Genomic DNA, 27,143 nt, shown 5'->3' with positions numbered 1-27,143 from the left:
CACACACACACACACACACACACACACACACAAATTATCACTGCTTCTTAGGGAGTATGAGTTAGATAATAATGGCATAATTTTAGAGAGGATTTAGATTTTCTGTGATAAAGACCTCCATGAAAAAAAAGAATGCTATTAATGCTCTGAGATGTGGCCAAAAGAGACAAGCCCACATAGACATAAACCAGCAGTGGGATCAATTTAGCAATTACCACCAAGGTTGTAGGTCCTTCTATCCAGTTCATTATGATATAAGGGAAAATGGGGCCTTCAAGTCATTACTGTTTTCAAAAGGAGCACTTGAAAGCTGGGCATTTAAATAGGACACATCCTCCGGGAAGTGTTTATCATTGCCTACTTCCTCAGGGTGGAAACTGGAGATGGTCCCCCATGTCTGGAAGCTGAATGATAGTTTCCAATAAAAAGCTTTACTGCTCTCAATGAAGGCTGGGGCCATATTCCTGCCAGCAGCTGGGACTGCTTGAGGTTATCTCAGCTTAGCTTTCCTTTGCCAAGCAGCTTTATGAGACACAACTGATTTATAATCATTCAGGGGGAAAAGGTCAATATGGTGGAGTGTGGATTCCTCATTCATCATCATACTTTATAGCTTTGATGGCTATTTTATATTTGGATGGCAAGTTGGTTGCTTTGGCTCAGCTAATCCTTTTCCTTGATTGACAGGTACTTTACTGACATGGGGCCATGGTATATAACAGACACTGAACTACTCCTTTTCTATAGTATAATCTAAAGTACCCCTGACAAACTCTGGGGAATTACCACTTAATCAGGTAGGCCAGGACCTATTCCTGCTTTAAAGTAGCACTCCCAGCCTCCAAAGCAGGTCAATGTTAAGTGTCTATGATGACCTTTGGAAGAATAAGGCTTGTATGCCACGAGGGATGGGGCACAGGAGGAAGGGCAGCAGAGAAAGTTCCTAACAAGGTAATTTGCTGCTGCCAAAGTAAAGTAAAACAACAAGCAATCTTCCCCTCAAAAGTCAGGATTAACCTCTAAGCTTAAGTTGGCTATTGGCCACAGGAAACTTTCCAAGAAGATTAATTACTACCAAGAAATGATAAGGTAATACTGCAAATGGATAGAGGAAACCTTTCAGTTTTGTAGGCTGAGCAGATTCTAATGCAATCTTTAGGATTAGATTAATTTTTTCAATCCATCTAAAGAGCTAGAAAAAATAAATTTCAGCAACTGGGAAACTTGGCTTTCATCTTGACTTCATTTCTCCTTGTTAACTGGACTTAGAGTTAAAAGGAAGGGACCTTTGAAATCATTGGGGCTAACTGTCTTAATTTGCAGATGAGGAAACTGAAGTTTAGAGGTGGAAAATACCTTTCCTATGTTCACCCTGGAACAAGTAGCAGAACTAGGTTTTAGGACCAGGTCTTGTAACTCTGAATCCAGTTTTTTCATCTACCACACTATGCTGACTTTTCACAACAATGTTTCCCTCTGCCCCTATTAATATTGCTTTTTTCCCCCTTAAAAGGCTAAGGAAAACATAGGCAGTTACCTAGCTGTGGATAGTGTCAGGCCTGAAGTCAAGAAGACTCATCTTTATGAGTTTAAATCTGGCCTCAGACAATTACTAGCTGTGTGACTCTGGCAAAGTCACTTAAGCCTATTCACCTCAATTTTATTATTTGTGAAATAAGATGTATGGGGGAGAGGGTGGGGAGAAGGAAAGAGAGAGAGAGAAACAGAGAGACACACACAGAGACACAGAGAAAAAGAGGGGGGAGAAAGAGAAAGATAGAGAGGAAGACAGACAGAGAGATAGAGAGACAGAAAGAGAGAGCGAGAGAAAGAGAGAGACAGAGACAGAGACAAAGAGAGACAGATGCAGAGAGAGAGGGAAGGAGTAAGGGAGGAAGAGAGAGATAGCGAGACAGAGGCAGAGAAAGAGACAGAGAGGAAAAGAAAACAGAGGGAAAGAAGGAAGAAAAGAGAAAGAGAAGAATAGAGAGAGAGAAGAAAAAAGAGAGAAAGAAGAAGAGAGAGAAAAGGAAGGGAAGAAGAAATAAAGGTAGGGAGAGAGAAGAGAAGAGGGAAAGAGAGAAGGAGATGAAAAGAGAGAGACACGGAAAGAATCTCTCTTCATGCCCCTCCCCCCTGCCCTTGTATATTAATACTAAGAAACAACAAACTGAGCAGAGTGAGTTTATCCTAAAAGAATGTACATTTTAACACTTTTTAAGATCATAATATAATTTTGAAGCTGGAAGAACCTTAAAGATATATTAAAGATCTTTCATTTCAACTTCATTTGACAGAGAAGGAAATTGAGGCACATAGGATTAAGTGATTCAGGCTCAGATAGACACATTAAGTGACTGAGGCAGGATTTTAACTCAGTTCTTCTATACTCCAAAGGTAGCATTCTATGTACTACAGCTTTGGACCTGGCACATAATAAGCACTTAATAAATGTTTGTTGACAGACTGATTTACCTACTGATATTCCCACTTCTGGTATACCACTAGAAAATTTAAACATTATATACATATATAACTTAGGAATGAATTGGAAAAAAAGTCCTGCTTGACCACCAGTAAAAGTGGGAGAGGGCCTGATTCATGCAGCAGTGTGTCAAAAAACAGATACTCCTAATGATTATCATCCCCAAATTTCATCTTGATACTCTCATAAGAGAAGTCAGGTTTAGAAGAATGAGATTGAAGCTGAGAATCCAGGAGGAAAGAGAACGCATGGAGAGAAGTTCTAGCTATCATTGGCACCTTGCTGAACTAATACTATTAAGTAATAATAATAACAACAACCATTTATTTAATACTTTATTGTTTGTAAAATGCTTTCCAAATTTTCCTATCCACTATACTTTATCTCAGTTGGCATCTTAAATTCCTCCCTCTCTTTTGTCCCCCAACAGCCAAAGAGTAACTAAATCCTGTCTCTTTTCCTTCAATATATCTGTTTCATTATGTATTATGTATTGTTATCATTTTTTTATCCAGTTAGCCTGTCTTCAATGTCTCTATTGTCCAATTTGTCATATACATTACTGTCAAATGGTTCTTCCTAAAATGCTACTTTAATTCAGATATGCTGAGCTCAATGGAATTATAGCCATTGTGTAAATCAACCTCCTCACTGACAAGGAAACTGAGCCTAGATTTCTACTCTAAAACTTAATAGTTTAATAGAAGATAGAAGCCAAGTTTCCTGACTCTTTTCAAGTACTTCCACTATATTATGACACCACTCTTCCCCCAAATTTTCAATGGTTTCCCATTGAAAAAAATTTAAATCCAATTGTTTTACAAATAAAGATCTCCACAATATTTGTGTTCTGCATTTCCCAATAGCAACATTTCAGTCCTTTACTTGCTGTTTCTCCTATGTTCTTTTGTTCACTTTAAGCTTCATGCCCTTGGCTTGTTTCATTATCCTGGCCTGGTAAAGTCTGCTACTCCTCTCTGCTAATTCAAGTCCATCCTACCTCTTAATTTTTTCCATGCAAGGCAATTTGGGTTGTGACTTTTTCAGGGTCACCCAACTTGTAAGTTTTAAGTGTCTGAGGTCGCATTTGAACTCAGGTCCTCCTGACTCTAGGGTCAGTTCTCTACCTATTGTGCCATCTATCTGCCCAAAATCCATTTAAAAAAATAATAGCTTTTATTTTCAAAATATATGCAAAGGTAGTTTTCAACATATACCCTTGCAAAACTTTGTGTTCCAAATTTTTTCTTCCTTCCTTTCCCCACCCTCTCCTGTAGACAGCAAGTAATCCAATATATATTCAACATGTGCAATTCTTTTACACATATTTCCATAATTATCATGATACACAAGAAAAAATCAGACCAAAAAAGGAAAAAAAAATAGAAAACACAAAAAGCAAGCAAACAACAACAAAAATGTTGAAAATACTATATTGTGATACCCATTCAGTTTTTATAGTCCTCTCTCTGGATGCAGATGGCTCTCTCTACTACAAGTCCATTGGAATCGACCTGAATCACCTCATTGTTGAAAAGAGCTATATCCGTCAGAATCTTGTTGTTGTCTAAACCATTCTCCTGGTTCTACTCACTTCACTCAGTGTCAGCTCATGTAAGCCTCTCCAGGCTTCTCTGAAATCATCCTGCTGATCATTTCTTATAGAACAATTCCATAACATTCATATACCATAACTTATTCAGCTATTCCCCAGTTGATGGGTCTCCACTTAGTTTCTAATTCCTTGCCACTACAGAAAGGGCTGCTACAAACATTTTTGCACATGTGGGCCATTTTCCCTTTTTTTAGATCTCTATGGGATATAAGCCCAGTAGAGACATTGCTGAATCAAAGGGTATGCACAGTTTTATAGCCCTTTGGGCATAGTTCCAAATTGCTCTCCAGAATGGCCCAACCCTATTTTTAAAAGTTAATCTTTTCCATAACATTCTCCCTTATTACCAAAGACTTATAGTTCTCTCTCTCTCTCTCCTATGGATTACTACAAATGATGAGGTAAGAAGATGGAGTCAAGAAGGCCCATATTTGAATCCTTCCTCAAACACTTACTTATAAGTAGACACTTATAGCTAGTAAGTTACTTAAACTCTGACCCTCAATTCCCTATGTGTGAAATAAGGGGATTGAATTTATCTTGTAACATCCCTTCCATGGCTAAATCAAAGGTCCTGTAATACCCTTCATTTGACATTTACCATTGTCTGCCTTGCACAAGTTATACCTGTGTCATAGATTTGGGAGAGTTTTTGTTTTTGTTTTTGCTTTTTGGAGGGAGATGTCCTGACCAGTAATTTCTTTGGTGTAGAACACTCCCCATGGGGAAGCTATCAAGGTAGATTAGTATCTTTACTGCAATTTATCATCTGAGAAAGTGACTTGGGGCACTGAAAGGCTAAGTGATTTGCTCAACATAGCAAAGCCAGTGTCTAATATAATGCCAGGATTTGAATCTCAGTCTTGCTAACTCAGACCAGATTTCTATCTATTATATCATGCTTCTTTTCCCATTATCTATTATGAGAGTCACACTACAATTGATTTAAGACCTTCTCTAGAAATCAAAGAAATCTCTTTATTGGGTACCATGGCAGATGGATTCCAATTTCTCCATTTATAAAGTACTCTGGGCTTAATGTAATAAAATAAACGAATAAAAGCAAAACATTTTTTAAAAAGGGAAAATCAATGCTATTTGATATCCTACAATACATAGTATCTCTTATTGAGCCAGGGGATTTAATATAGACCCGCTTCTTATCTGGGCTTCTGCTAGTTTCATTCCTTGACCTCTGTTGACTTCCCCAGCTTGCATAGCCCATGGCACCAGTCTCCGCTAGTATGGTCAGTTGTACATGGTTGGCTCACTTCCCCCTTTTGGCATGGCTGTTTCTTCGAGATCTGCTTGTTATACTACCTTTAGCTGGCCAGGTCATTTTCCTGGAATGGTGCCCCTTTTACCTGGGTTGCCCTTGCCATCTGGGTCACTTCCAAAGACTTGGCTTATATAAATGGTTCACTGTTAACATATATATAGTTCAAATTCAGTACTTTTGCCCTATGGTCCAGAACTATCTTTTTTTTTTTGGTCCAGAATTAGCTATAGTTCCACCCGTACATACTATGTCTTAATTAGGAGCTTGGGAATTCTCTTCCAGATTAGTGAAAACAAAGCTATTTTTTTGAGGGGGGAAGTAGAGTGTGTGCGAAATTCTTGCACAAGATTCTATCAGACTGGGGAATTATTTTCCTTTTGAGACTGCCCTACTTATGTACAGCTCAGTTACTTTTGAATATGTAGCACATTACTTAAAATAGGCTCATCATGTATTCTCACAGAGAAAAATGCCATCCCTTCTCAATATTCTAATGGAACTTCTCTTTTGAGCTTCAGGAGAGTCAGTGCCTTTGGATCCAAGTTAGGATGGCTAAAGCCTTGATCCAGTTCCATGTTCTTCTAACAACTTCATAATAGGATTCAATTTAATTCAATGAAACATGTATTAAGTATTGTATACATTGTATTTTCTTTCCCCTACAAGACTTCTACTTTGTCCAGAGGCTGGCAAGACAGTTTATTCACATTAGACAATAGATGTACATAGTTAAATTCCTTATGATTGTCAGAGGAAAGTGTTGACTATATAATATCCTGTAACTACTTGATGGGAGATGGGGTCAGTAGTGGAGGCAGAGGCTCATATGTGTCAGTGTATATATATATATATAAGAAAATCATTTTATCTTTCAATGTCAGCTTTCTTTGTAAACCTACCCACCAGGGTTATTATGAGGATCAAATGAGAAAAAATATGTAAAATATAAGCTAATCCTAAATCTCTGCATAAATGCTATCAAATAATAGTACAAAAAACCTCACATATATAAATACTTTATAGTTTAAAAGGGTGTTTTATATACATTATTTCATTTGATCCTTGAAGTAGAACTTTGAGAAGGATTGTGTAAATCTTATTATTCCTATTTTCAGAATCATAGGATTATAGAATTTCAGAATTAGGAGGGAATTTAAAGGCTATATATTTCAATATATCTAAACTAAAATTCCCTTTAAAACATTCTTAAAAAATTAGCCCCCTTTCCCCCCAAACCAACCTCCTTCATTGAGGCTGCTTTTATTCAGGATAGATGCTTGATGACCTTTGAGGTTGGTTGGGTAACTGTTTCTGGGCACTTATCTCTCTCCCTTATTGTACAACTTTGATTTTCTGGACCTTCCTCCCTAAATATTATTTTACTATTTCATTGCAATTTCTATTGTTCCTATACCCCAACCCACACCTTGCAGTAGTACGTCATTCTCGACCTATTTACAGAAATTGATCTTTGTCCTTTTTTAAAATTTAATTTTTTTGTCAGCTCTTATGATTAGGAAGATTTTCCTTACATCCAGTAATTATGTGAGATTTTGCATTATTCTTCCCAATTCTCCCTTTTAGGACCAAATTTAAGGAGTCTAATTCTCCTATAAGATAACCCTTCAAATTCTTGAAGACAGCTATTCTGTCCTTCTGAGTTATTTTTTCTCTATTGTTTTGCAGATCAAGAAACTTAGACTCAGATAAATAAAACGATTTGCCCCAGGGCTTAAACTTGGTAAATAGCAGCTCAGGGATTTGGAGGCCATTTGTCCCACTTCATATGGGAGCTAGCTCTCCTTCTTTGTAAAAGTCAGTACAAAACAATATTCAAAATATTTATATAAAACTATGGCATCTTCATTCACTGGAATGAATGGAGCCTGACTACATATAGTCAGCCAAGGGATATGGTCCTGGATTTGTGTCTTTTCTAAAGACTTTCTACTCTGTTTGAGGTCTGAATAATGATATAGAGTATTGCAGAGAATTTAAAAAAGAAAAGTCCCTTAAAATATCACTACCATTTTTCATTTTAATATACTTTTTATTAAAAAGATTCATGATTCATAAAGTATTCCCTAGAGCGACAGGTGAGCTTCAATATTTATGATTCTCTGATTGCTTTAGCATTTTTGAAAATAAAAATGAGCCCCCAAGTAAAATTTAAATGGGAAAGATTAAAATTCAGGATTATGGACTTTTTTCCATTTGAATAAATACTGACTTTTTTTTTTTTGCCTGAGAGTTAGAGTTGTCAGCCCTAATTTCCTGTCACTTGATGGTATTTGAAAAATTCCTAATTTTTCCCTCAAGAATAAAAATAAAACATTTTAATTTCTTAAAAATCAACCACTTAGAATTACTGGATGTTTCATGCTATGTTCCAAGGCCTTTAACCCCATCTCATACTCTCTGATCTCTGAGCCCTGATCTGACCTTGCAAACACATTATTTTGGTTAAAATGGGAACAAAGTGAGAATGCTCCTGGAGTAGCACAGAGCTATAATCACTTCTGGAAAAAAGAGCTCAGAGAACATATTCATACGTATGCATATATATATGCATAGACATGAGCATATATGTACATGTGTGTAAATCTATCATCACTTTATCAACCATGGAATGATATCTTTTTTGTTGTTCAGCCATTTTTTTCAGTTGTATCTGATTCTTTGTGATCCCATTTGGGGATTTCTTGGCAAAGATTTTTTACTCATTTATAGATGAGGTATTGAGGCAAAACAGGGTTAAGTAACTTGCCTAGATGATACAGCCAGTAAGAGTCTGAGGCCAGCCTTGAACTCAGGAAGATGAGTTTTCCTAACTCTTGACCCTGCACTCTATCCACTGTGCCATCTAGCTGCTCCAGTTCAACCTTAATGACATCTTATAAATATGGGAGCCTGGCACAATGGAGGGAGAGGTTGTCTTGGAGTCAGGAACATCTAAGTTCCTGCCCTTTTTTTGAAGACTGTAGGACCCAGGACAGGTAACTTAAACCCTCAAGATTCAAGACAACCTTCCATGACTTTAAAATTACAGAGATGGTAGGTATTGACATGCCTTACTGACAGGTTTGCACTCTGCAAACCATAATTCTAGTCCACATTCCTATTTTTTTCTCTTCTTTCTCCCACCTCAACGTATCTCATCTAACTCACTGCATGTTGAGGACTGTTTGTTAATAGTGATTTATATAAAACATAACATTCTGCTAATGAGTGAAGCATTTTTTTGTCAGAGGACTAATACTACTACTTCCAATCTTGTTGTGTTTTGTGTTTCCAAAATCAAAATATGAAAAACTATAAAAATAGCAATAATACAACCATTAGAATAATGTCACTGATCAAATACTGAAAGATTGGTAACCCTACCTATATGATATTCATAAGACTGTACTCTGAATTTTTTATTGTGAGTTCTGATGCAGTGAAGCGGGGACACTGATTCAGTTAAAAAGGTAAATATTGGCAAGAAATTTATCACAAAGAAGGTGAATAAGAAAAAGCATACTATTAATGACATTTTGTGATTAAGTTCTTCCTGGAAAATTTTTCACTTCCAATGACCATTTAAAATGCACAGAACTTTTATACTTCATTAAATTTTGATAAATTGTAATAATAGAATTTATATGATTTCTATGTGTATCTTTCCCTAAGGCATCTATGTTTATTTAAAGTGAAATGCCTAGAATTTACAGATGAAAAATTATGTGGATGAAGAGTATAGATCATGATGTCATTAGATTAGTAGCCATTGAGTTAACCCATTAGTAACTAAATCTTGCGTAGACCAATGTAGATAGACAATGATCTGGGCTCAGAAGTGAATAGGACAGTGGGTTGAGGTAGAGTTGGAAAACTGCATAGTGTCTTCTACTTCTTAACATAAAAGTCCATCTTAAAACAATTTTGTTTAACAATTTTCTTTCAGTGATGTTCTATGGCTGTAAATCACTGGACATCCTGTCCTAAGAAAACTAGAAATTTCAGGAGACCTAAAGGGTAATAGAGACACTATAACGGGTATAAAGGAATTGCAGCATATTTCCAACAATGATAAGCCCACACTAAAAGATATGAAAGATATAATATAACTGAATTAGAGCTAACAGGGAGGAAATAAGCTCTGATAACTTAAGTGATTTACTAAAGTCAGTCAGAGTGAGTATCTGAGGTAGGGTATAGATCCTCATGCTCTGATTCAAATCCAGCATTTGTTCTATTATATCATGTGATCAGCATCATTATGGACCCACAAGTAAGAGAGTATGTTATTCAAGTAGGGAGAATGAGGGATAACAGATGGACAGTCAATGCTATACTGGTATCTATTAAAAGGTCATTTTTCTTAAATAGACCTCATTTTCCTTATCTGCATGAGGTAGTCTCTTAAGTCCATTATAGTTCTAGATTTATGAACTTGGGGAAGGAATTAAAAAAAGGAAGCACTAAAGAACTAAGACTCAGTGAGGCTGTTACCCAGTGATCCTGTCTGGGAATTGAGACTTCAAGAAAGTCTATCTCATCAACTTGATGGTGTCAAAACTGTATTGTTCTTTGCAATTCTCTTGTATAGTGGAGAAAGAGGCAGGAGTCCAGGGTGGCTGATGTCCCTGGTGCCCTAGGTGTCCCTAGGATGCCCCCAACTCTTATAAAGTCAGTGTTGCCTTAATTATGCCTGAAAACAGTCTTTGATAAGACAAGAAATATCTCCGGGTTCTAGGAGAGACCCATGGATTGAACTTGTGTTCCCAGTGCAATTCAGAGCAAAGCCAGTGAATAGCAATTTCAACATCAAATCATGACTTCATTCCTCCCTCCTTGGTTTGAATGATACAAGTTCTTAATCATTCTTTTCTTCTAAAGGAAATCTGGTACTATCACTTCTGAACAGTAGCAAGAATATTTTACATCAGAATAAAACAGTACACAGCCACAATCAAGTAGAAAGACATATGGAAGGCATTTTGGGGAAAATTAGAAGAATGTGAACATCTTAGGGGGATGGTCACAATTATTGTGATCCCAGCTTTGACATCTAAAATGCTTTTACTATTTGCATACAATTCCTGAATCAAAAAAAGTATATGTCTTTGAGGTGAGAAAAATAGCTCAATAAAGGCAGAATCTTTTAAAAATGGAGATAGTGCCAGTCCCTTAGAAAAAGAAGGCAGTCTGAGAATTATGACACACACACACAAAAAGGGTTCAATCTTCAAGGCAATAGGAGAAAGTTTGTTTTTATGTCCTACTGGCTTTCTAAAGAAGACTTTTTTCTGGTTCCCAATCCCAACTTTCTGCCTATTCTGTCTACCATTCTTTAGGGTCTTTAGTTTACTAAAATGTTTGTTGATAATTAAGGTATCATCTGGTCAAACTGTCAGTGGTTATAGGGGAATCCTAAATCCTAAAAAGTCTTAATAGTCAAAAGAATATCAAACAAATAAAAGGGTTGATATTTTTAGTGGGTGATAAGGACTGCTACATTTCTACTCATATTACACAGATAGGTGGCTGCCTGCTTTCAAGGACAGCCCTAATTTCAATTCAAAACTGTTCTGGAACCCAGTTACTCACTCTTGCCAAGCTGGTCCCAGATGGAACTTTATAAGGGACGTACTTCCTGTAGATATGACCAACTCTAGAACATGGAACGTCAAACATTCCTCCTCCACACATCCAAACCTAAGGTGGGGAAAACAAAACAAAAAAACACCCAAAAGATAACAATGAATTTCAGAAGGGAAGATGGCCAATAAGAAATAGGATTTATGAAAAATCCAAAAGCATTCTGTCTCTACAACTACAAGCCTTTGGTGATATATGATTACTTGGAAAAAGGAAAGAGGGTTTTATACTAGATTCTATAAATACTGAAAAAGAGATATCAGTACAGGATTTAAATTCCTAATACAACAGATTACAAGACACTATCTAAACTCCCCCCCCCCATGTATTAGTTTTGATGTAAACAATTTAAAATAATTATAATAATAGCTATTGTTTATCTTGTCCTTGCACATAAATAATATATAAGCATCACCTCAAACTTTGAGATTATCTAAATTCTTTTGTGATGCTGCAATCTATTATAGTGGATACTCTATAAAGTCAAAAGTTATGTTTCTATTATGCTTTATTGTTAGAAAGTATTTTTCTATATTCATGTTTTCATTTTCTTATCATGACAGCCCTGTGAGATGCAAAATGCAAATATTGCTCTTTTATTAAAAGAATCTAAGAGATTTGCCCAGGTCAAAAGCAATGCTCTTTTCCCTAACTATGCTACTGAATAATTTGCTGGGACTTAGTAGTTTTTTGGTTATGCAGATGCTTTTTCTTTTAATGATATTTATTGTAACAAATTTCAAAGTAATAGAGCCAGAATAATAATTGTCCACTCATAATTATAATTATATATGAAAACAGAAAAATTCTAGGATACTTGAAATAAGTTGTACAAATGAGCACATTAAAACTTAATATACTATCTTCAGAAGCAATCTATTTCTCAGTAAATAAGCCACTTTGAGGCATTAAAATATATCTTCCTTTAATCTGACATTAATTTACTTGTTTCTATGTCTCTATTATTAGCTCAACCTATAACTTCCTTCAGCTTCTGGGCCTTTCTTGCCCTCTACAAGCCATCCCACCTCAACCCCTTCTTCTAATGGTGATGTCCTCTTAAAACTTCCATTCTGTGACAGGGTCCAAACTGCTCTACCTTCTTTATTCTTTTCTTGGCTCTGATTGTGACATTCCAAGCTTCAAAATTATTTCTCTCTTCCCTCTCCTTTCAGCTAGCTCTCTTTTATGTATTGTCTTTTCCCATTAGAAATTAAACTCTTTGAGGGCAGAGAATATCTTTCATTTTGCTTATATTTGTATGAGTGCTTGGCACATGCTTATTTCCTCTCTCCTTCCCTCCTTCCTTCCTTCTTTTCTCCCTTCCTTCTTTCTTTTCTCCTTTTCTTCCTTCTTCCCTCCTCCCTTCCTTTTCCCTTCCTCCTTTTTTCCCTCCCTCCCTCCCTCCTTCCTTTGCCATTCATAAATGGCAAGATAGAAATTGCTGCTGAACATTCCCCAACTCTTCTTCAGATATTGCTACAATTGGAATGATGGAGTTGAGGTAATAAAAACATTTTCCTATAGAATCATTAATATCTCTGCAGCATTTTGAAGGCCTAGGACAATGGTTGCAGTCTTGACCCTTTCTCCAGTATTTAATGGACTCTACTGAATCTGGTTCTAATATGAGTCCACCTGACCTAAAGCTGACCACTCCCTTACTAAAAAAATCTTCTATGGTTCCCCATTTCTCCTTGAATTAATTTTAAATTCCTTAGGCTGACAGTTTAAGTTCTTTAAATTTTGATCCCAACCTACCTTTGATTTTTCATCTCTGACTATTATACTACACAGACTGAATATTCCAGCCAAACCCGCTAATTCCCTGATGTCTCATGTTTTTTCTGACTTGTCACCTTTACTTTTGCTTATTGCTTTAGTTTAGACTACTTTCTCTGCTTTTATCTGTCATTACCATCTTTCTAGTCCATCATCTTTTTAACCTCAATGGCATGTTTTAACTCACTACTTTTTCAAACACCATGTATTAACCACTTGCCAAAGCCTGTCTTTCCACTTGCACAGCTCTCATGTATGTCACCTTTCTCCCATCTGTATAGCCACTCCTCTAGGTGGGGCTCTCATCACCATTACAATCATCTTTTAATTGGTTTTCTTGCCTCGTCTCACCCTACTTCTATCCATCTTCCACATAGCTGCCCAACTTATTATTTTTAAGTGTAGATCTGACCACACCAATCTTTTACTCAATTGACTCCAGTGCTTCCATGTTACTTTTGAGAGCAGTTAGGCTCTGTCATATAAAGCCCTTCACAATCTGTCCCAACCTACTTTCCCATCCTTATTACAAACCATTGCTCTTCATGCATTATTGTGGTATTCTTACCATTCTTATAAATTTCATACTTGTAACTACCCTTTTACTCCCATCTCTGAGAATTTCCAGTTTTTTTTCAATACTTACCTACAGTGGGACTTTCTACATCCTTCCAGGTACTAACATTCACAATCTGTTTGTCACCTTGTTTCTATTTTGCATATGTTTTAATATGAACCTCATATTCCTATACCCAGCACATTGTCTGGCACACAGAAGGCATTAAATGCTTACTTATTGAATGACTAAAATTTTATCCTTTCTTCAAGAGCAAGCTTGAATACTATTTCCTTCTCAAATCCATAATAATAGAATGCTATATTTCTACAGTAATTTAACATTTATAAATTTATTTCTTTACAATGATTGATATTCCAGAGGGTATCAATATTATGACCCCTCAATTTGCAGGTTAGTAAACTGAGGCTCAACGATTGAGTCATTTGCTCAAGTCACACAGCTAAAGTATATTATTGATGGGTTAAAATCCTGATTTCTTTGCTCTTTGCAGTGTGCCATACTTTCATATCTTTTCAAATATTCTTTCTTCTTCCTCTAAATCTTGTAAATCTTTGAAGGAGTTTTTGATAATAATTTATTATCTTAATATTAAATATTATTTAAATTTAATCTTAAACATCAATGTAACCATTAATCTGTCTTCGCAACTACTTACAGATAAATGAATTTTAATGCATAAAATGTAATCAGCCATTTCTTCTAAGTCTCCATCTCTGCTTGACCATTCATTTTCATCACTTTTCTTTTCATATGGCCTTAATTAGCATGCACTCTTCATCTTTTAAAAAAATTTTCATTATTTTACAATGTCCTCATACTTACTGATATTAATTGCATTATATAGTACAGTAACACACCAAAATTTAGATAAGCAATTCCCTACTGGTGTATATTTAGATATCGTTGAGGATTTATTTTTTTCAATTAGAAATAATGCTGTTTTTTTTTTTTTTTGTGGAAGGATAGCTCTTCCTTCTATTTGAGAATAATTTTATGATATTTTTAAGTCATGTAATTATTGGGATTATATTTTATTCACTCTTGCCTTTATGATAATTATCATATTTTTGGATAAATTCAATAATCCCACTTCTGCTAGATTGTAAACTCCATGAGGGTAAGGATTACATAGAATTCAACTCTAGGGACCCCCTGGAATGTCTAGCACAGGGGTTTACTAGTCATATATTTATTCTCCCATGCCCTCTAATAACAGAGACCTATTTGTTCTTCTTCTTACATTTATTCCAGCTCTAGTATCTTTGCTTTTTCTCTTGCTGTTCCCAATGCATGGTGATGTTCTTAGCTTCTATCTCTTAGCTTCCTTTACTTCTTTCAAGACATCAAATCCCTCCTTCTGCTGAAGACCTTTCTAGGTAACCATAGTTATGAGTGTTTTTCTAACTGAATATAATATACTGAATGTAATCCACTGAGATTATATTCCATATAATATTTAGATTCATATATTTTCCTAATTATTTATATGAAGCCTTCCTCATTACAATGTAGACGTGGATTTTCTTTATATTTGTACCTCTTAGCATAGTGTTTACCTCAAAGTAAAGGCTTAATAAATGCTCATTGACTTGACTTTAAGTTGTTCAATAATTATTTGATGAAGTTGGAGTTAGTTGTTAAGTATGACATCTGGAACAGAGACAGTCTGAATTTGTCAGAATCATTCAGGACATTTGCCAAAAATCATCATTCTCCAGGTTCTGTGAGTAACTACTTGAGAATTACCACAGCACCCACTTGCCATAGTTAGTTCTATGAATGTGTATAGGCATTTCCAGATAAGTATATAGAATACAGAGGTGAGAGATTAGGTTGACTGCTTAAAAAATTAAATTGAAACAGGCTATTAAAGATAATTTTGAAAAAATTCTAAATCTCTTCTATAATTCAAACAGAAATGGTTTGAAAGCCATTTGCATGACAAATAGACTTGAACATCCATGAGTCAACCAAATGTATCTGGGGAGATAATTTATAGGTTTGGCAAAATTGCTTATAACCCTAGTGCTAATCTGGCTAAGACCATTAATTATTAAGTGTATCGTTTCCTTCATAAGGAGTTGTTTTTGAAAATATCTGGGCCAACAACAAAAAGGATGGAGAGCTTGTTTGAATCATTTCCAATGTCATCAGTTTGCAATTCACTGAAAGCATCCAGTATGCTAAATACAACAAAAAAGTGACACCCATTTCTGAATTAATCCAGGCTCATAAATGTTTCATTCCTTCATGGTACTAGATTTTCATTATTCAATGTGTATACAAGAAGGTTTGAGATCTGACATCCCACATAAAGTACCAGATGCTATTTCTTTGTCGGGGGAATCTCAATGGAGTTCAGTAGAATTGTTTTTGGCACTGCTGGGCTATGCGGTGAATCTCTTCACATCATCCTATTCTAGTACCTCAAAATTATACCTTTCCATAGCTTTTGACAAGGATAATACAAATGACCAATAGTCATGTGGCAAAGCATAGTGTGGAAGATCTCAGGAAGTGGTGAACATAGTGGTATTATTTTTATTTTCTCTGGAAATTAATCTTAAACTCCTCTAAAAGCCCTTTAAGTTATAAGAAAAATCAGTTGACCTTCCTCTTTTCTCAAGGCCATCCTAGTCTTAGGTATCATTCAGAAATCTGAGGCTGACATATCTGGAGAAATATTCCTAAGTCAACTTTTAGGCTAGAAAACTTTCATAAGATTCACATAGATCTGTCTCATTCTCTGAGCTGCTTATAAGAATTCTGAAAAATCTCCCTTGAGTTTTAGCGCACTAACCTTGCACCCACAGATGAGGGGGTAGTTTACTTAGGATACCTCCTGGTTCAAACCTAACATATAGTCATTAATCTATCCTGAGCAGAAGAGAAATTACTGGTGGCTATCCAATTTTTACAGTAGTTCAGAAGGGAAAATAAAATGGAAAGAGGAACTTGAAACTGAATTCCCATATGGCAAATGATTAAACAATATTTGTCAGTTTCAAGATATGGAATAGCCAGCTTTATCATCATGGAACTCATAGATAGGACCAATAGAGGTCATGAAGTTTGTTAACTGCCTGAACACATGTACTGATTCAATATCTATTTGTTAAAATTGTGTTTTTCCTAGCTTATGTGAGAGCTGGTTTCAGTTATTTCCCTTCTTTTCCTTATTCCTTCCCTTTCCAATCATCTGAGGCTAAAGAAGCAGTAGCAAGTGGTTATTATATTTATTAGACCTGCCAATATAGATTTTGGACTTCTGATACTACTCTTAGGGACCAAAATAGGAGGGCAATAAGGAATTCCTATGCTGTCATTGAGATTCACAAGTGCAGATTTGAAACCAACAGTGTTTAAAAGGGATAGCAGTGATATTTATTTGAATCTAACAAGTATTTGTCAAACAAGATAACATTTGTTAAAAGCATTTAGCACAGTGCCTGACATATAGTTGCTGAGATGTATGACTCTATATGATCCCATTTGGAATTTTCTTGGCAAAGATACTGAAATGGTTTGCCATTTCCTTCTCCGACTCATTTTATAGATGAAGGAACTGAGGTAAATAGAATTAAATGACTTACCATGGGTCACACAGTTAGTTAGTATCTAAGGACAGATTTGAAATCTGGAAGATTAGACTACCTAGCTTCAGGTTTAGCAGTTTGTCCACTGCAAGTGCTGTATAAATACTGATTAACTTCCCTTTACCTTATTATGAACCTACTATGTATACAGTACTTTGGAAGGTGTTTGGGGGAAATACACAGTTTAGATAAGACACAACTTGTCTTTATGAACTTTATATTCAAGTATGACAGTATGTTATTTTTTTATTTTTTTGCCCATAGCATACTACTATTTTTTGAGAAAGAATATTTTTGATGGGAAGAACATGATCATCTCTTTCACCAGCCATCTGTTTCTTTGGACACCCTTTATACTTCCCCTCTTGCACAGTTTGTAGTTGGCAAGGAGTTGACAACAATATTTGGAGACTGAGGTATGCATATGAGACTGCAATTAGACTTCTGAATAATATACCTTTTGAGAACTATTACTGATCTAGTTATCGTAGCACTGAACCTCCTTTATAAAGGTGAGGAAAGCTTGTGTGACCATATTCCTCAAGGTTTACTGTACTCCCATCTCTCTATCTGAAAGAGAGCTCCAGATCTACATCTGGTAGATCCTTTAGGAAACACCTGAGTGAACATGACCATCTAAGTCTTGTGTCTATCTGGTTTTGAAGAATATTTGAAGAAGGTCATACAAAAGAATTAAAGTTAAATAAATGCTCACCAGGGTAAAATCACACACACACACACACTCCTTGGCAATCTGATGAAGGTTAAAAGCCCCTTTTCAGAATCATGATTTTAAGTATTTAAAATACATAAGATTATAGACTAAATATATTTATCCAGATGATAAAAAGAAAATAAAACACATTTCTGAATCTCAGGTTAAAAACTCTTTTCGTACTGTCACAAATAAATTCACGGAATAGTCGGTTGTTGTCTTTCATTTCTGAAGAGTACAAAATATTGTATTAGAGTCAAATTATGGTGTGTCTGACTGTTTTTTCAAATCAATGAGAGTTTGGAATGCTCTATCACAGATCAGACACAAATAATCCTGTGAATATTTGGGGTAGATTCTCTAAATTTGTGTACTTTGCATTTCTTTTGCGATACTTCAATTCTGCTTCACTCATAGAACACAGCACCTTCTTTGATGCAGTTGCACCATGCCAGACAGTCCTATGCCAACATCTCCCATGCCATGCAGTCATTTCCAAAGTTCTTCAGAGAGATTTTGAGAGTGTCCTTGTATGACTTCTTGTGAGCACTTGGCTTTGTGTGAATTCTCCTCTGAATAGTCTTTTAGGCAAGTCTATGAATATTATTTATGGACCAAAGATATATAGTGCATCTGAAATACTTTGTGTTGATGGAATCACATTGATTAGTGATATGGACAGATGGGATGTACACTTCCATAGCATTCTCAACAGACCATCATCAATCAATGCTGAAATCATTTATCATTTACCTCAGATTGTAGTCAATCCCTCTCTAGCCAAGTTTTACTGAAGAAAAGGGACTTCATAACAGTCATCTTAAGGACATAGATATTACATGGTATACATGTTTCAGCAGGTGAGTATTTATTCAACATAACCCTCTTTGGCTTCCTGTCCTGTGTGGTCCTTGTCCGTGTCTTCCTGTAGGTGGTCCATGAGACAGTTATTAGGCATACTTGAAATTTTCTTTTTTTTCTTTTTTTTGGCATAAATAACATATCAATGGAGCACATGGATTGTCCTTCAGGTATATCTTGCTCTCACTTTATGACCCAATCATCTCTTTTCATGTATTTGATGGCATCTTTAATTTTCTTCACCTGCACAGTCTGTAGTTAGCAAAATAAAGTCACTCTTTTTATGTTCTCTTATACTATTCCACTGCCCTTTGGGTAATCCCCAACTTTAATTCTGTTAGAGTTGGTGACATTTCAGAGCTCTCAGTCATAGGAGAACACCAGAAAACAGGGGAGATACGGGATATATAAGGCTGGCCTTGGAGTTAGGGGAAGTTGGGTTTAAATCTTGCAAATGCCACATTTTAGCTGTGTGATGCTGGGCAAGTCCAGTGTTTAACAATGCCTGACACATAGTAGGTACTTTATAAATGTTTGATTTCTTAACCTCTCTGGCATTTTAGGAAGCTCTCTAGAAGTTACTGGCAAGTTATAGATTTGTCTTAATGAAACTACCATACTGATGAAATCACAGATAGGAACCTTCACTGTAATCCCAACTTTTTAGGTCAAATCACACATGAATAAATAATTTCAATAAATTGAAAATAATTTCAATACTTTTCTAAAGAAATTTTTCTTTGATATTTTAAAGAGAGAAAGCATCTCTTAATAACTCATTATAGTATCTAGAAATTCTCACTGCAAGGAAATTTTTCCTTATAGCTAACTCAAATCATGTCCTCTGAAATTTAATTTTCAAATTCTTTTGTAACAGATTATATTCATCTTTTGGGTAAAGAACCATTCCTATTCTTCAGGAAAATATACTTGAATGGGGCTTCTTTTCTTTAGGTTAAGCAGTTAAGTATTCCTTCCGGGGGTCCTCAAACTTTTTAAATAGGGGGCCAGTTCACTGTCCCTCAGACTGTTGGAGGACCAGACTATAGTAAAAACAAAAACTTTGTTTTGTGGGCCTTTAAATAAAGAAACTTCATAGCCCTGGGTGAGGGGGATAAACGTCCTCAGCTGCTGCATCTGGCCAGCGGGCTGTAGTTTGAGGATCCCTGCATATCTTAAACTGTGAACTGGATCTGGTCCTTACTTTTAGAAAGCATCAGACCAATACAATACATGGTTCTGTTTCCCTTATGTATTTATGCAACAGCTCAATAAAGGGCTGTGTTGCTACAATGTCAGTTGGTGGTCAGTTTGTAACATCTTATGATTGAACATAATCAGTTTTCTACAACATCTCTTCTCTTATCACACTAATACAGCCTTTCCCTTGGCTTTCTTATCACAAGGATTTCCTTGATCTCCTGGCTTGTCAGTGACCATACTTTTTTAGTAGAAACAACCAAATCCTGGCACAGGAGGATGGGAATGTTTGGTTTCCTGGGTGAAAACATGGGTCTCTAGAAGAGTATACCTACTGTTATGCTTGTCAAATACTGTATATTCTGAAAGATTATGTTCATATTTTTGACACACATTTCCTGACAGTACCATATGTTGATCTTCTGAAAGGAAAGTTGACTATAGTGTTGAAATATTTTAAAATATATTTCTTGATGAAATTTTAAACTTTACCAAAAAATAGCTTTCCTTTGCATAAGAGATATTTGCATAACATTAAAACTGATATATATGCATACACACATTGCATATACACACACATATAAATATATATATGTTCTCTCTATATATGTTATATATAATTTGTCCTATATATGTGTGTGTTCTCTTTATATGTGTCCTATATATATGTGTGTGTGTTCTCTATGTGTTGTATTTATGTGTGTGTATGTTTTCTCTGTGTTCTATATATATAGTGTATGTTCTCTATGTGTTCTATATATATGTGTGTGTTCTCTCTCTCTGTGTTCTATATATATGTGTGTGTATGTTCTATGTGTTCTATATATATAGTGTATTATCTCTATGTGTTCTCTCTATATGTGTGTGTGTATGTGCTCTCTCTATATGTTCTCTATATATGTGTGTATGTTCTCTCTCTGTTATATATATTTGTGCATGTTCTCTATGTGTTCTCTATATATGTGTGCGTATGTGTATATGTTCCTCTCTTTGTGTTCTATATATGTGTACATGTTCTACATATATATGTTCTCCATATGTGTGTTCTCTCTATATATGTTCTCTCTATGTATTCTATATATATGTGTGTGTGTTCTCTCTGTATGTGTTTTATATGTGTGGTGTTCTCTCTATGTGCTTTCTATATATGTGTATGTGTGTGTTCCCTCTATATATGTTCTACACACACACACACAGATTCTCTATATACATACAGGTTCTCTATACAGGTTCTCTCTATATGTTCTCTCTATACATGTTTATATATGATGTTCTCTCTATACATGTTCTATGTATATATATATATATATATACACACATATATGTTCTATTTTTAGGTTACATTAATTTATAAATATATACTTCTCCTATAGATATATCAATAGATATCTGTATGTATAGATATATATGTACACACACACATACATTCCTATATCTCTCTCACTACAGAGAGCCATTGCTTATGAGAATAAAAAGAGAGAGAACCATTTTAACAAATTTGATCAATATAGAAACTGAGTGACAATCTATATAGAATTTTATACCCACAGTCTCTCATGCTTATGAAGAAGGATTATACAACCCTTTTATTTTACATTTCAAAATTTGTTGAAGATCACACATAAAATAAATTTTTGAATTTATTTTAGATCTCTTGACTCCTGATTGCCAACAAAACCTGATGGTCATTATTGGTATGCTATGACTCATGGGATCATGAAGAGTTCAACAGGACAGAATGACTGAACAGATATAACAATCTTTTGACTCCTTATACAATATCCTCTCCCAGATCTATGATGGTGGCAGCAGCAGCAGCAACATCAGCTAGTTTTTTTTTTTTTTTTTTTATAGTAATTTTACAAATATTATCTCATTTTCTTCTCTTGAAGACCCTGGGAGGTAAGAGCTACAATTACCCCCATTTTATTGATGAGGAAACTGAGAATGAGGAAGGTTAAATGATAAAACTAGTAAGAGCCTGCATCTAAATTTGAATTCTGATCTTCCTGACCCCCCCCACTTTCTCCACTCTACAACCTAACAGCCTCTTCTAAGAAGTTTATTCTCACATCAAGCTTATCTAGGACTATTGTTTTATACAATAATGAGTAGGGCTATTTAATATACCAGTTTATACTCAAAATGAGTGAAAATTATATGCTTGTCTTGGGTGCATTTTTTTTTTCTGTAGTCTATGTCTCATCATCAGCTGTAGGCCAGAATATAAATATATGGAATGGTAAGCTGAATCAAATCACAGTAATCATTTTGACTGTAAAATGAGCTTCAGTAAGAGATAGTTGTCAGCATAATAACCAAACTGTTGCATAAAATTTAAGATGAATAATTATAATGCAAACCAGTGGTCATAATTCCCATAAATTATTGTTGGAAACATTCAGTGCCCAACCAATAATTAATAATTGTTGGCTTGGTGAGTCATCTAAGATGAGTTTTGAATGAGTAAAATGTCTGATAAAAAGTAATTTTCTCTTAGCTCTAAGAATGGTAATTGATATGAAAGACATACACATTCCAATTTTTAATACACTGATCAGTTGAGTCCCTAAAACAAAGAAATGGCAAATATTTTAAAATATATTAGCCTAAATTTAAATATGTAAATAAAATTTGGAGATAGAAAAATCTTTATTTAATGGAATAGTATAATTTTGTTAGATTAAGAACAGAAAAAATTATTATTATTATTATTTTTTGCTGAAGCAATTGACTTACCCTGGGTCACACAGCTAGGAAGTATTAAGTGTCTGAGGCCAGATTTGAACTCAGGTCCTCCTGACTTCAGGACTGATGCTCTACACACTGCACTGCCTAGCTGCCCTCTAGAAAAATTCTTGATGATGGAAGGCTATATATTTTTTAGCATTCACCTATTTGGGAATCAATTCAGTTAAAGTTAAAAGAGCAATATGGTACAATTGAGAAAGTCTTGGGTCAGAGAAGCTATTCAAAACCAAACTCAGATCTTTATCACATATGTAATCTTGGTCAAATCACTTTATAACCTTAATCCTCAGTTTCCTCAATTGTAGCATTAAGGATCTAGCCTAGAAAGTCTCTCAAATTCCTTTCAATGCTATTATCCTATTAATGTTTACTTTAATCTGAAAGAAACTCATAGATATCAGGATAGTGTCAAATCAATGGGGCTGTACTAAGTGATCTCCTGGTTTGGAGATGATTTGCATGTCACTGGGGCAATGTTGAAATGAAGAGGAACCACAATGATCTAATGGAATAGGAATCAAATGATTTTTTTTCAAATAATTTTAATCAAATTAATTTTAATTCCTGGTTTCTCTAGGCTATGGGACTTTGGCCTTTATCAATGGCATAGGGATGATGAGGGCTATTCCTAAGGTGCATAAGTACAGGCAGTTTCTACCAAGGCAAAAAGGCATCAGGCATAGGTCCAGATGGACTCTATGTTCAACATTTAGGCATTAATCCAGTTCTGCTTGGAGAGTTTTCATATCAGGATGGCCATAAAGTGATGGAATGTGGGAAGGTCACTTAGTATCATTGGTTTCTCCTGGGTGATTTTCCTTGGTAACGTGTTACAAGATGCCCATGTCTATGGACTATATGCTTCTCTATTGCCTTTTGGGTGAATTCCATCTTCAGTTCTTCAGTGACATTCTCATGTGACTTGGGAGAGCACTGTCATTCAGGTGCTTTTTCAGTAAGATGTTTCCTATGGAACCTGTCCAGCACAGGTGGAAGATGATAAGAGATTCCATATACTCTTCTTGGCTGATGACATTGTGTTAACTTTATTCAGTTCCAGACCCTTGCTGAGCCCCTGTGAAATTTCCACATTAAAAAAAAAAAAAAAAAAAAAAAAAAAAAAATAGCACTTATTTTTCTTTGCCTACTTTTGAGAACATGTAAGGTTTGAATGTCTAGAATATATTGGATATCTAATATATTTTGGATTAAAATATAATAGTAAAGTTACAGCTCAAATCTCATTGCCAGGAATACAAATTTATCATGAAAAGTTCTAAAGTTCAATTCAACTCAATAAACATTTATAAAGTACCTACTATTTGTTAGGCACTGTACTAAACACTGAGGATAAAGAAAGAAGAAAAAGGCAGTCCTTGTCTTTGGAGAGTTACACAGTAATGGGAGAAACAATATTCAAACAAATATATACAAAAAAAAGGATAAGAGGACTCCCTTCATACTTCTAGATTTCCATTTCTTATCTGTAAAATGAGAAGGTTGGCTTCTAAGCCTGAGCCTTCTTTTAGTTTTAAATTCTAGGAACTTATACTTTTCAAAGTTGGTTATTCTTGTTCTTCTGGCATGTTGGAAGAGGGAGAAGATAATGGTGATGACATTTCCACAGAGGAAATGCATATATATGACTTCTTATGTTAAAGCTTCTTGAATAGGTCCTCAAGAAGACTTGATTTGTACTGAGTTTTTATCATGTTACAAGGAAGACTATGATGGGAAGAAAGATGGTAGTTCATAAAATTAATATAATTATAGGTTGGAATCAGATTATTTTCAAATGATTGATCAACTTGGATGTCTTCAAGGCATCTCAAACTTCATCTGTTCTGAAGTGAACTTGATATTTTCCTCTTAAACCCACCCCTCTTGTCTTTCCTATTTTTCTTTTTCTCATTTTTTCCATTTTCCTTCGCAATCTAAGAATCATTCTTAATTCTCCACTCCTATTCACTTCCTATATCTAATCTGTTTCCAACATTTGTTCAATCTGTATCCTTCTCTCTGTCCACAGGACAACCATTGTAGTTCAGGTTTTTAGCATTTCTTATCTGAACTATTGTAATAGACATCTGATTGGCCTCCCTGTATGCATCATTTCTTCTGTTTCAGTTACTTTTTTTTTTTTTTTTTTTGCTGAAGCAATTGGGGTTAAGTGACTTGCCCAGAGTCACACAGCCAAGAAATAATAAATGTCTGAGGTTAAATCTGAACTTAAGATCTTTCTGACTTCAGGGCTGGTGTTCTATCTGTTACACCAAATAGCTGCCCCAATACCAACTAGCTGGCCCTGCTTCAGTACATCTTGCACACAACTGCCAAACTAATATTTCTAAAGCAAAAGTCTCATTGTGTTATTCCTCTACTCAAAGTTCCAGTGGCTCCTTATTGCTTTTGGAACAAACTCTTTAGAATGACATTTAAATCCCTTTATAATTTAGTTCCACTCAACCTTTTCTACGCAAATTGTGAATTGCCCCCTTGTTCCTAGTTTATATTCCCAGACCCTTTATATAACATTCTATTTTCTGTTTCCATATCTTTACATTGACATACACTCTCCTCCTTACTTATCAGACTTATTGTCTACTTTGTGCCAGACATTGTGCTAAGTAAGTTTTACCTCTTTGAACTCTAACTTCCTCCAAGAAATTTTAAAAATATTTCCTCAGTTTTTAGTTTCTCCTCCTTAGTCTGCTTTGTCTGAAGTCACTGTTACTTATTTTATATATTGTGTATACTTTACTTTAAGGTTACTTTAAGATTTCTTACATATGTTACTGTTATCTCAGATAGAACAAAGCACAGCAAGGATTTCAAAGGAGGATCTCTGATTTCATTTCAAAGGTGGACTTTGAGGATATTTGAATTTTCTTACTAATAGATTACTTGGACATTTGAAATGGGGGAGGGAAGAGGTTTTAGAGAAAAAAGAAGAGAAAACAAAACAAAACATTCCCCGATGTAGCAAACAATTCTAAGATTACATAAAGCATGATTATAATAGTTTCCAACTTAAAGAACCCTAACACAGGCAACAAATACCATATGCTGATTTTTTTCACTCACCAAATATCAATAAAAAAGTAAAATAAAATAAAAAAAAGAGAATTAGGAAAAATGCCACCATACCTGGAGGCAGCAACAACTGGAAGAAGATCACATTGGCACTTCAGTTTATATCTAATAGACATAAAATGCAACTTAGAAATGCCGGGTTGCACCTGAGGTACTTTTTTCTAGGTAATTGGAATGAATCTCAGGCTGGCTTCTAGGGCATTTAGCAGCTGTTCCTGTTTATCTTTGAGCTGAATGATTTTAGAGGCATTTTAATATTTTCTTCAGAAGATCAATTCTGGGGCACATTGTCTTCAAATGGATATTTTTATGTCATCTGGGCTAAGTGTTATGGAAAGAACAAATGCCAGAGGGATGACTCCAAATCTTTAGTGGTGTGTGCTGAGGCCCCTGGGTATCATAATGCAGAATTCTGTCTCATTTTAGACTTGAAATTGTCTTCCAGTTGGAGATATTTCTCTGTTTCCAAAGGACTGATTCCATGGAAGTGTCTAATCTCTCTGCCTCACAAAAGCAATGACCAAGTATCTGAAAATTATTTAAAAATCCCCCTTCTCACAGAAAGGATTTATAATAAGCACATTTTATGATGCTAATCATGTAATTTATTTTTCCACAAATCATGGGTACAAAATATCATCATAACATTTTACAAAAAGGGGCTTGTGGGAAAATGAAGCAATGCTGAAAATGAGTCTGAATTAGATCCAGGGAAATAAACTACTTCAGAGTATCTACATAAATTAGTCACTTCTGGAAGGGATGATACTCTTTTAGACAACTGAAGAAAGGATGAAAATAATGATTCAGTAAAATTGAGATACTTGTTCCTGTATGAGAAATTTGGCCAAGAAGTATGGACAATAGGGAAAGGGACAAAAGCAGAGACTGTGAAAGAACACAGGAGTGGGTATGACCAAGGGCAGTGGGATTGAGAAGGGCAGTATTATGAAACATTTCTGAAATTCTCTATTGTTGGCTCTCATTATTCCATTGCACTTCCTAGTTACCATTAAAACTTCTATGGAGGAACTGAGCCCACAGATCATCCCATTTTTCCTAGATGTGGCTGAAGATTTGCAGAAAAGTTAGAGATAAGAGAGCTGATTTCCCCTTATGATGGAAGATACTTTGTCTTAATAGGGGATTTATTTTCACTCATGAACTGGAGTTTATTTTTGTTTCTCTTCATGACTGTGCTTTCTAGTACTTGGAAGAAGTAGGACTAGGACATAATAATAATTTAAAAGAAGATTTGGGATAGAATCTTAAGGTTGAAACGGCACATTTCTGTTACTCCTATCCTGTATATGTATATGTACATGTGTGTCTGTATTAGGTATTAAATACTTATTATAAATATGCCAGTCCCAGTTTTTTAGAGGCAATGAGTTTGGTTGGAATTAAATGGAAAGATATCCATTTGGACTACATTTGGGAGCCTATGACAGTTACTGAGACTATAAATAAAGCAGAGTAATAGGATTTTTTGGTTATCATTATAACTATGAAAATAATATCTGGGGTAGTGCTGGCAGTAATT

General features: G+C 35.2%; 1 protein-coding gene across 1 annotated transcript in view; it reads right to left on the bottom strand.

Moving 5' to 3' along the window:
- Nucleotides 1-27,143, bottom strand: part of LOC100935070 (polypeptide N-acetylgalactosaminyltransferase like 6) — a 129,188-nt gene that overhangs the window by 96,393 nt on the left and 5,652 nt on the right. The window contains exon 2 of the mRNA XM_031943520.1: nt 10,972-11,079. Coding sequence (XP_031799380.1) covers nt 10,972-11,079 — 108 coding nt within the window. The remainder of the gene's footprint in view (nt 1-10,971; nt 11,080-27,143) is intronic.

Source organism: Sarcophilus harrisii, chromosome 6 (genome assembly GCF_902635505.1).
Source record: "Sarcophilus harrisii chromosome 6, mSarHar1.11, whole genome shotgun sequence".
NCBI lineage: Eukaryota > Metazoa > Chordata > Mammalia > Dasyuromorphia > Dasyuridae > Sarcophilus > Sarcophilus harrisii.
The sequence above is the reverse complement of the archived record's forward strand: the minus strand, read 5'-3'. Positions and strand labels throughout refer to the sequence as shown.